This window comes from Eretmochelys imbricata, chromosome 4, assembly GCF_965152235.1.
Source record: "Eretmochelys imbricata isolate rEreImb1 chromosome 4, rEreImb1.hap1, whole genome shotgun sequence".
In the NCBI taxonomy this organism is placed as follows: domain Eukaryota; kingdom Metazoa; phylum Chordata; order Testudines; family Cheloniidae; genus Eretmochelys; species Eretmochelys imbricata.
The window spans coordinates 82277499-82289710 of NC_135575.1; the positions used below are offsets into that span (position 1 = coordinate 82277499).

At 40.0% G+C, this 12212-nt stretch overlaps 1 protein-coding gene across 1 annotated transcript in view; it reads left to right on the top strand.

The window, feature by feature from the left end:
* WWC2 (WW and C2 domain containing 2) overlaps positions 1 to 12212 on the top strand; it is a 184455-nt gene that overhangs the window by 130273 nt on the left and 41970 nt on the right. The window contains exons 11-12 of the mRNA XM_077815506.1: positions 629 to 1251; positions 8949 to 9072. Coding sequence (XP_077671632.1) covers positions 629 to 1251; positions 8949 to 9072 — 747 coding nt within the window. The remainder of the gene's footprint in view (positions 1 to 628; positions 1252 to 8948; positions 9073 to 12212) is intronic.

A 12212-nucleotide genomic window follows, 5' to 3' on the forward strand; every position in this document is an offset into this window, starting at 1 on the left:
TTTAGTAAGTGTACAAGAATGGATTTTTGCACGTTTTATAATTAAGCAGAGAGCAAAGCATCTTCTTGCTTAGATTAAAAAATGGTTGGCAACCATCTTTTAGTACATGAGATGTCTCCAAAAAACCCTTGTTCCTAATGAAAATCCTTGGGGGTTTTTTGAGTATGACTATATCTATAAGTTTGACTGCACGACCGTCAGCTTTTATTACCGACTGAGCCTCATTGCATGGACATCTTCATAAACATTAATGTAAACCGTTTGTTCTGGTTTTCTTTTTTTCAGTTAACTTATTTTTTCCAGAAATAAAATATTTGTTGCAATGATAATCACAGTGACATTTTCCCCTGTAATTCATTATTTTAAAGTCTGACTTTATGAAATTACATTATTGTTGTTAATTTTATAGTCATGACAGAGGGCTGCCTACTGTAGAGAGGATTTAAAGACCCATTAACTGCCCTGACAGGATTATAATTTAAATACCTCATGTCACTGTTATAGGGATAGCATCCCCTTTGTGGTCCAGGAGTGCACCCCTTCAGACCTCATCTTTTACTATTGTGTGCTGGTGGTCAGGTCTATAGTAGATTAATAACATAAATGGTTGTTTGTCCTGTCTTTGCAGTCTCTCCGCCAGTACGTTATCTGTCTCTTCAGGGAGCAGCCTGGGATCCCTGGCATCCAGTCGGGGGTCTCTGAACACATCCAGCAGGGGGTCACTAAACTCCCTCAGCTCCACGGATCTCTATTATAACCAAGGCGATCAAATAACAGACTTGGACTATCAGTATAAACTTGACTTCATATTGCAAGAAAAGAGTGGTTACATTCCTTCTGGGCCTATCACTACTATTCATGAAAATGAGGTGGTCAATTCCCATGGGAGATTGGGATACAGTGACTCTTCTGGATCTCTGGCAGTAGGCCACCCTCCAAAATTGACTGAGCCGCCCAAATCTGTGACATCACTGTCTTCAAGATCCTCCCTTTCTTCCTTGTCCCCTCCAGGGTCTCCTTTGGTTTTGGAAGGTGCATTTTCAGTGTCTGCCCAAGATTCCTCCCTGCACCACCTCATCACAGACTTTGAAGACTGTGAATTGCCTGGTGATTTTGCAGGTATTAGTCTCTGTGAGAATCAAATGTCATTGGACTCTGAAGCCAGAGCAACCTCACAAGCTCTTACAGATGATAAAGATCGCAATGAAAGTGTTCGGCAGCCTTTGTCACCTTTACGTGAAGGAAATGCAGGTAAAGAAATAATTGTAATCTGAAACCTCTATGGAATGGATAAAAATTATTAACTAGGGTCCTGACTTTTAAGTATAGGTCTGCCTCTAATATGATCAATAACCGATTTGGGCAGGCTACACCTGCACTTGTGGGCAATCAGTAGATATTAGGAACAACATGTACATTTTTAAATTTAGGATTCTGTCCTACAAAGTGTGGTGTCTGCAACTTAGATTGAAATCAATCCAATGAACTTTACAGGATGAGTGAGGTCTTTAGTAAGTAGTCAACTATCTTCTTTATTACCTTAGAATATAATTTGTGGTTGGTTTTCCAAAATAGTATCTCAGCATTGGTCGAACTCTTCTCCCATTGAAGTCAGCGGTACAACTCCCATTCAGTTAATTTAAACTGAAGACATTCAAATATTCTTTTTTGGTTAGTTAAATAACTGAGCTGTGCATATGTACTCTAAAAATGTCCAGGCTGAGCTATCCAGATACTTGATGTATTCATACACTCTATGAGGATTTTTTACAAGCACCAAGATATATAATCTTCTTTGGTTCTTAGGCCCAGAAAGATGTGTTTTCTTTGAAAATTTGCCCAAGAAGGATGAAAACAACAGAAAACAGAGAGAGGCAATTAACATGCAGTTGCACTACTGAGCTAATTAATAGTTGGGATTCAGTAACCACTGTATTGGCTGTTTAGGGAATCCTGTACTAATATGCTTCTTTTCAGTTCTGTATGAAGAACTCTGCTTGTTTAAGTTTTACGGTGGAGAGAGATGTTCAGACCCTGATTTGGGGGAAGAGGAAAGGGGGAGTTACTTTTGTGTACAGTATTGCACTGCCATCTTCTGGCCAAGATGTTAAGTTGCTGTCCAGCCTTGGTTTCTTTCTTATTGCTCTTGTTACTACGTACTCTGTGACTTAGGAGAAGAGCTCATACACATCTAATTTTTCAAAAAACAGATTCTGAAATCTGGTTAGCATGGTCACTCTGACCTCATCAGACTGTAGAACTCTGTACGGCACAGTGGTGATGATAGCCAAATCTGGTGGAACAATAATCCTTGTCAAAGGCTGACTTTTTCAAAGTTGAAAGTCTATGTGATGCATGATCCTCTACCATTTAGTTTCCAACATTTTTTTTAAAAAGTCATTCTCGGGCAGTTGTGAGGAATCTGGGCACTACCTAAAGGGGACAAGAAGGTTGCATGAGCATCCTGTGGAACTGTAAGTGACTTCAGAATGAATACCTCAGTTCTCAATAACTAGCAGGTCAAAAGGCAGGAATCCTGAGTAGCAATAGAGCAGTGGCCAAATCTCTCATGCCCTGCCATAGCTATCCCTCCTTCTTCTTTGCAGTAATCCCACTAAGGGGAAGGAGGTGGGAGGAATCTATCCGATAGTAGTGGCAAAGTGAGTCTTTCTCTGATGCTTGTAGTTTGTAAGGCCCAAGGAAGGCGTTACTGTCTCCATTCTAGAATCAGCAAAAAATGTGCAGAGGAGATACCACTAAGGATGCCAACAAATGGAGGATTACATCAATATAGATGCAAAAAAACCCCAACAACTGTTGAATGTTGGAAGGATATTTTCCTCATTCAAGCTATGCAAAGAAGAAGCATCCATATAGATTTGCTGCATGCAATGTAAGAGAGACTTTCATTTGATTACAGTCTTTTGTAATAATAAATATTTGTAATTCCCCTGTCAGTGAGATACCTAATGCCTCCTAAGTGACAGTCGTAACATTATTAAAATCCCAGTTGCCAAGATGTGACCAGTCACTACCAAATCTAAGGTGCTGGCTTTGTTGCAATTGTTGAGATGTATGTTGTGTTATGCCATCCCTGCACGTTTATTATAAGAACATAAAAATGGCCATACTGTGTCAGACCAAATGTCCATCCAGCCTAGTATTCTGTCTGACAGTGGCCAATTCCATGTGCCCCAGAGGGAGTGAACCTAACAGGTAATGATCAAATGATCTCTCTCCTGCCATCCATCTCCACCCTCTTGCAAACAGAGCCTAGGAACACCATTCCGTACCCATCCTGGCTAATAGCCATTAATGGACTTAGCCTCCATGAATTTATCCAGTTCTCTTTTAATCCCTGTTATAGTCCTAGCCTTCACAACCTCCTCCGGCAAGGAGTTGCACAGGTTGACTGTGTGCTGAGTGAAGAAGAACTTCCTTTTATTTGTTTTAAACCCACTACCCATTAATTTCATTTGGTGGCCCCTAGTTCTTATATTATGGGAACAAGTAAATAACTTTTCCTTATCCTATCCCCCCTTAGTCTCCTCTTTTCCAGTCTGAAAAGTCCTAGCCTCTTTAATCTCTCCTCATATGGGACCCGTTCCAAACCCCTAATCATTTTAGTTGCCCCTTTCTGTACCTTTTCTAATGCCAGTATATCTTTTTTGAGATGAGGGGACCACATTTCTAGGCAGTATTCAAGATGTGGGCGTACCATGGATTTCTATAAGGGCAATAAGATATTCCCCATCTTATTCTCTATCCCTTTTTTAATGATTCCTAACATCCTGTTTGCTTTTTTGACTGCCACAGCACACTGCGTGGACATCTTCAGAGAATTATCCACGATGACTCCCAAGATCTTTCTCCTGACTAGTTGTAGCTAAATTAGCCCCCATCATTATTGTGTGTGTATAGTTGGGGTTATTTTTTCCAATGAGCATTACTTTACATTTATCCACATTACATTCCATTTGCCATTTTGTTGCCCAATCTCTTAGTTTTGTGAGATCTTTTTGAAGTTCTTCACAGTCTGCTTTGGTCTTAACTATCTTGAGTAGTTTAGTATCATCTACAAACTTTGCCACCTCACTTCTGGCTTTTCTTATGGCACTCCTGGTTGGAGGAGTAATGGATTTATCTTTTCTCATACTATGTTCATTTTTCCATTGAGGAACTGAGGCACAGAGATTAAAGAGCCTAATTCTCAAAGTGCTGAGCCCCTGCTGCCCTATTTGAAGGCTGTGAGAGAACTGAGTTCTCAGCACTTCTAAAAATTGTGACTTGCCTTAGTTCATACAACGACTGTGTGGCAGAGCTAGGAACACAACCTAGATTCTCTTGAGTCCTAGGCCTTAATCACAAGATCATCTGTTATCTTTTTGAATCACCTGTAACAATTATTCCTCAGTATCTGTGGGTACATCCACACTTGGAGCTGGAGGTGTAATTTCCAGCTTGGGGTCATAGCTGTGGTGATGCACATGGGCAATGGGGTAGATTAGCCGGCCTGAATGAAGTCCCACCCCAGACTCTAGTTGGACAGGTAGCCCCTTATGCTACCTAGGTCACCACAGCTACCCTGCTATTTTTAGCATGCTAGCTCAATCAAAGCTAATGCATGTGCATTTATTCTAATTGGAAATTACAGCTCCAGGTCAAAGTGTGGGCGGGCCCTGTGTGTCTTGTGTTACTTGGCTTTAGTTGTCCACAACACACTTTCCTTGGGAGAGGGTCCTCCCATCCTTGCCTTTTAGACCAGAACAAGAGCAGTACCTTTAGATTTAGAGACTTGTGTGTCTTGCAGGCCCCATTGTGTGAGGGCACCTGCAGTCTGAGTCTCCTCTGAGCTGGAAGACAGCGTGCAATCTTTGAATGGGCAGCATTTTTCTCCTTAAAAACCAGTTTTATTAATGAAAAATATAGAAAAATAAATTATAGAAAAACAAACAAATTCCTCAGCATACCTAAGGTTTACATTGCCAAAAGTCTACCTAGGGAGGCTATGGTCAGTTTCATTCATATGCTTCCAAGAGATCAAATCCTTGTGTTGGACCGTCTTGTCTGGCACAACAGAATGTCTCGCCAGAAAGTGTATTTTATTTATTTATTTTATGTTAGGCTGCTTCTCTTTCCTTTAAATAAAAAAATCCTCCGCCTTTCCAGTGATGTCCAGGTAGGAAGAAATAAACACACACTCAATGTCCTTTGTGTACTGGGGATGTAATTTCCAGGACACACATCCTGCTTTCTGTCCAAGCAATTATAGTAGTCTGTGTGTGTGGATTTGCTCTAGTGATCAAAGGTGAAAAGTTGTTGTGTCGGAATTGCCATATTTCAGGGCTCTCACTACCCATTCAGTGTTGCAGGAGAAGATATTACCCTAATTGTTTGGCATTACCTGTTAACTCTTTCTCTTTTCCATGAATCCTCAAATACAGTTTCAGAAGTTAGTTACATAAATCCCATTTCGTTACATATGTTGGGTCTATTAATGCTATTTTCATACTATTCTTCATCTCCCAGCTGCAGAGTTATTGTGAACCAAAATAATGATGTAAATTTTTCAATAATTTGTGTTTTTCTAAAAGAACATGTAGCCAACATGGTGATCCAGTTGATTCTTAATTAAGCATTTCAGGTCTACATTGTCATTTAATTGCCGGACATAGGTATTTGAGCATCTAAGTACTAATTTGATTGTCTAGGTGCATAATGTGGGGGTGCCCAATTTATATGCCCAACTGTGAAAATTGGGGCCACAGACTCAGTCATTTGTGGCTAGAATTTACCAGCAAGGAGCACCTGGAAAAAACAGCCCCAAAAAAGGTAAATTTTAAAGGAACGCTAGAATTAAAATATCTGAATATTAAATGAATATATTGCAGCATCTTTTTTAGTGGTTTTATCATGCTAAGTGTTTCAATACTTTCCAGTTCATAGCATGGGGAGCCATCAGGGATTGCATGAGGCACTTGGGACTTCCTTTTGTCTCCTTCAGTTATGCACAGAAAGAGATATCAGAAGTTGACTAAGGACTTGTCTACCCAGAGAAATAGCTATTGCAGAATTAGTGGACTAAGCTAACCCACACGCAGACACTCTTAGTGTGGAATAAGGGTGCCCACATAGGGAGCTAGTACAGTACTTGCTTTATGGCGCTTTAAACTCGCACCCTGGCTTTTTATGCGACAGTTTTCCTGTGTAGACACGCTCTAAAGCACAAGTGTTCTGAATCTGTGAAGTGCAAAATTAGAGCTTTACTTTACCTTTACTTCTTGCTGTTCTTTTGTCTTTTCAGTGTAATGGAATTTAGTGTTTTGTCTGCTTTAGAAGCCTCACAGAATCTGATATAAGATGCTGGGGGAATGATTCAATTCAGTTCTTCAATGGCCAGTTGAGTCACAACCAGTTTTCAAAAAATACAGCTTAGTTTCAACAACTAACTTTATGCTATTTTCGATACTCTAGCTGTTCACAATGTCCAAGTGGGCAGGGCGAATAAAGAGACAGATGTGAAAGGGAGGCATACAGTGGCCAATGAGAAATCCAGGTCCCTGGTTTTGCTGATTTGAAGGAATATAGCTTTAAACGTTTTGAAGGGATGATACAGAGAAGAGAGGTATAGGTCAGCAAAAAAAGCCCTAAATTGTAGCTCTCGTTCTTGATAGTGCCACTGTATCTTTAATTCTAAAAGCACTTATATTTTTTAAAAAGCTATAAATAGAGTTAATCCTTATGCTGAGATTTCCTATTATTAATATATGTAGTGCCGTGTGTGTATAAATATAAAACACAAAAAAATTAAAAAGCCTACATTAAAAGTACATTAAGGTTGCAAAGTCAAGAACTCAAAAGTTAGGAAATGCAAAAAACAATTTAACCTCACCCCTTTGTAAGCCTGCATTATGATAGTCTAGTCTTTCATTACATGATACGTACATTTTTTTCCACAGGACCCCTGCCTCATTCAGTGTGCAGGATGAATGGTGCTCAGGGAGTGCATCGGGTTGTGTAATGAATGAGGCTGTTTTCTGTAGGACACTTGCAGCTGGCAGGAGCAATTGTAGGAAGCATTCTGCTTAGCCCTGGGATGGAGCATGTTAAGTAGCTGTGTGGATGGTGCATGCATAGTCTGATCAACTGCTAGGCATCTAGGGCATAGAGCTTGCTCAGTGCAGGTGGAATAGTCTGAGGCCAGGTCTAAAGTAAAACTTACATTGGTATAACCCTGTTGCTCAGCGGTGTGAAAAATACACACACACACACGCGCGTGCATGCCCCCCCCCCCCACAAGCAATGCACTTCTACTGACCTAACCATGGGTTTGAACAGCATTGTGTCGACAGGAGAAGGCCTCCCATCGACGTAGCTACTGTTTCTCATGGAGTTGGATTAATTATGTCAACGGGAAAACTCCCATTGGCGCTGCAGCATTTTAAGGATAGACCTGACTTGACAATTTAGCTGCCAAATTTTAAAAAGCTTTTATGGGTCATGTGCAAACGGCAGGTTTTTTTTTTAATAGGCTTATAATTTGGTCTAATTTATGTGGATTTTCACAAAGCAGCAAAAGGCACATGCCTGACACCAGGGCACTCACCCTACACCACACCAAATTCAAGTTCATGCACCAAAGCGTCAGAGTGTTAGAGCGCCTCAGTGAAATGGTTATAAGAGTTCTTTGAATGTGGGCAAAACCTGGTTTTCCCTAATCTCGCTCTTGGAAATGGCTGTCCTGTTTTAGCTGAAACTTTCAAAAAATAATTCAGTCTCCGGCAGACCTCTTGCGTGGAAAATGTCAGCCGGGATGGTTAAAGTTTGGCAAAGTATTATAAGCAGCTAAAAACAAGGTTCGGTAATGGGAAGCAGATAAATTTAACTACAGGTGGTGCTTCCAGTGCCACCTATTACAGTACAAAACTCCCCGGCAGATAAAGTGCCTCTGTACTTGACTCTTGTAGGCACTTCTGTGTGTAGGGGAAGTACATATAGATTTACTGTTCTGTACAGATCCCTGCCGGCAGCAACCATGAAGTTCTTCCACAGTCAGTCTCTGTCATTGTCAAAGTCAATTGCAGGCTTCTGTAGTTATTCCTGGGGGTAATCAATAAATCGTGTCATCACCTTCATCCCTCGCATGAGTCGAGGGGGGAGCACTTTATCATCAAGGAAAAAGCATCCGTACTGCTACAAATAAAAGCAGAAATGTAGCAATCAGTCCTCTAATCAGAAGCCTTAAAATTTTAACATCTTAACAAGATGTAAAGTCATGACTCAGGAGGTGTGCATAACACATACCAATATCCTCACTCCTTTGCAAATTAAAAAACAAACAAACTCCATAGGCCTGCAACTTACTGCACGGTAAAATGATGCTTTCAATGAATGCTGTGTGTTCGTTGCAGGACACTAGCATATGAATATTACTTGGAGGTTAAAATTAAGTAGTAGCTGGTGCTAAAGGTTCTCTAGTGTAAAAAGTTTTTGATGATAGTGTTAGGCCTTCCTTTGCTAAACCAAACGGGAGTTTGCATTCCTAGGAGGGAAATCCTGAAGCTTCTATATTACTTCTATATTTTTAATAAAGCGTAGTTGTCAGGACTGGTTTTGTGTGCTGCTGAAATGTTATTACAGTGAGAATTTAAAATTGGAAATGTAGGTTCAAAGCTCAAGATAAAGATGAATAAGGGTGAGAGAAGCTTGTGATTGGAAAGGGAATAATAGTCATACATTTTCAAGCTCATCAGTTGAGATATGTAAACCCCTAACTAGAATATGCGACAATAGTAATACATCCTCTATCTGTTCAGTGGCGTGGAACAGAATTACTCCATGAAATTGAGCTACAGGTCATCACTTTCAACTTGGCAGTGTTCTAAGCTGTGCAGGTACCTTGCTGATAATTGTCTAGAACTAATGTTTATTCTTCCTCCCTTGCTTAGGTGTCAACTTACCAAGAAGAGCGGTAAGTCAGCTGCTTGAGGAGAAAGCAACTTGTGTATCTGCTGCAGTGTCTGATGAGTCTGTGGCTGGAGACAGTGGTGTATATGAAGCTTCTGTAAAACAGTAGGTTTAAGAAACTGTGTGACTTTTTGACTGAAATTAGTGCACTTTGGTCCCAGGAGATTTATATCTGTCCTGCCCATCCACCCATTTGCAGCTTAATTTATAAAGAAAAGTATATTAACAAAATATTTACTTTTTTATAAACTAGGAAATATGCACATTATAGTGGACTACCAGTGCTACTATAGTTAAGGTTTAGATTAAAATTGTTTTAGGCACCTTAATTTGGCCATGTTGCTCTAATATAATGTTTTCTATTCCCATTTCTCTTGCTAAAAGTATGTCCTAGGCAGAAATGTAATATGTAAACTATAGGTTTCTTAGAACAATAAACAACTTTAGCACAGATAATAGAATTTTAAGAATATTACAAACAAAAACAAACTAAAGGGAGTCTCTAGGATCTTCTGTGTTCACCTCAACTTTTGCGTGTACCTGATATTAAGAGATCTGGGGAGGGAGGTTTGAGGACTTCAGGATGCGTGTGTTAATGAGATGCTTACCTAATATCCCTCTTTCAAATGTTCCAGCAGCAGCCACAATAACCTTCCTTGCTGGGCAAATGAAGGTACATTATGGCAGGGGTTCTCAACCTTTTTCTTTGACCCCTGGTTGAGAACCACTGCATTATGGTATCGTAGAGGGAGTGGGCCTTCATTAAGTTCTGGTAAAACTTTTAGTAGGTTCAAAATTTCTCAAATTAAAAAGACAAAACAAAACCATTCAGATGAAACCTAGCATAGAAGGTCTTGTGAGATTTCTACCATTCTGAACTAAAAGCTTACCAGAACATCTCAGGAGCATCCACTCAGTCCTGTCCTAAAGCTGTGGATCTGTACTTCAGCCTGAACTCTAAGGCCTAACCTAAGCCTATTCCTCATCAGATCTTATCACTACTTCCTTGGTCCCTTTCTAATGTAAGGTTTGGGTGGACTTAGACTTACACAGGTAATTCTTAGCTTGTGCATAAAGTAGTGCTGTCGATTAATCGCAGTTAACTCACATGATTAACTCACGTGATTAACTCAAAAAAATTAATTGTGATTAAAAAAATTAATTGCAATTAATCACAGTTTTAATCACACTGTTAAACAATAGAATACCAATTTACATTTATTAAATATTTTTGGATGTTCTACATTTTCAAATATATTACTTTTGATTACAAATATTTGCACTGTAAAAATGGCAAACAAAAGAAATAGTATTTTTCAATTCACCTCATACAAGTACTGTGGTGCAATCTTTGTCGTGAAAATGCAACTTACAAATGTAAATTTTTTTATTTTTTTTAACTTAACTGCACTCCACAACAAAACAATGTAAAACATTAAAGCCTACAAGTCCACTCAATCCTACTACTTATTCAGCCAATCGCTAAGAGAAACAAGTTTGTTTACATTTATGGGAGATAATGTTACACCAATAAAATAAAAACCAGCAGGAGCTTATGAAAGGGGATAAGGCAAAATGCCACATTTATTGTGAATACAGAAAGAATCATAGTAAGCAGTTAGTTATAGCTATAACATTCCATTCAATTTATATTTATTTCACACATTCATTCATACACTCACACAGGTTCTGCAAGGTCGTTATCATAGTTACCGGCCTTAGAGTTGCTCGGGCCAAGCCACTGGCCAGGTGGCCTGGACACGAGGAGGGAGCAGGGCCTTGTCAGATGCACATCTGATGCTCCTGGAAGTTGATTTGCAGAATCAGACCCCAAAGTTCTCAGTTTTTAGAGTCCATTTTTATAGGAATTTATTCCTATGCCAGTCTATGGGAATTGCTTCATCATGCTGTTGCTAAGTCAGTCAGCAGATGGCACATTCCTGATGGCTCCGTGCTGCCAGATGTTATCTTGTTTTTTGGTTCTCCCATCCTTGAGGCTGTTGGGTGGATTCCAGTCTGCCCTCTGGGAGTCCTCTGGTTGTTTCCAATTGACACCTTATTCATAGATATTAAGGTCAGAAGGGACCATTATGATCATCTAGTCCGACCTCCTGCACAACGCAGGCCACAGAATCTCACCCACCCACTCCTGCAAAAAAACCTCTCACCTATGTCTGAGCAATTGAAGTCCTCAAATTGTGGTTTAAAGACTTCAAAGAGCAGAGAATCCTCCAGCACATGACCCGTGCTTCATGCTACAGAGGAAGGCGAAAAACCTCCAGGGCCTCTTCCAATCTGCCCTGGAGGAAAATTCCTTCCCGACCCCAAATATGGCGATCAGCTAAACCCTGAGCATATGGGCAAGATTCGCCAGCCAGATCCAGGAAAGAATTCTTTGTAGTAACTCAGATCCCACCCCATCTAACATCCCATCACAGGCCATTGGGCCTATTTACCATGAATAAAGATCAATTAATTACCAAAATCATGTTATCCCATCATACCATCTCCTCCATACCGAGTTTAATCTTAAAGCCAGATAGGTCTTTTGCCCCCACTGCTTCCCTTAGAAGGCTATTCCAAAACTTCACTCCTCTGATGGTTAGAAACCTTTGTCTAATTTCAAGTCTAAACTTCCCAGTGACCAGTTTATATCCATTTGTTCTTGTGTCCACATTGGTACTGAGCTTAAATAATTCCTCTCCCTCTCCGGTATTTATCCCTCTGATATATTTATAGAGAGCAATCATATCTCCCCTCAACCTTCTTTTAGTTAGGCTAAACACCAATGAACACTGGATTCTTAGGCTGGCACCTCCCTGATCATTCATTTATTATCCACACCAAGCATCCATCCACATACATCCTCTATCTCTATTTTAATCGCAATTGTTAACAAAGCGAGATAAATACAACAAAAGGGCAGGGAGTCTGTGTGTGCTGTTTCTGTTACAAAGTATGGCTTTGAGAACAGACTCTGTCTTAGGATGCACTAACGCAATTAGCAGCTTGCAGGTTTCAGACAGAGAGGGAGAGAAACAGTAAAAACAAGAGACCAAAAACCAAGAGACCTCTTAATTAGTAATACCCTGGAATTTAAACTATGGGGAATCAAACTCATTTGTGATTTTAATACAGAACTTCTTTAATATGATCCAACAATAATGCTCCCCGCTTCTTATTTACAATGTCTCCTAAAAGTGAGAACAGGTGTTGCATGGCATTGTTGTAGCCAGTGTCACAAG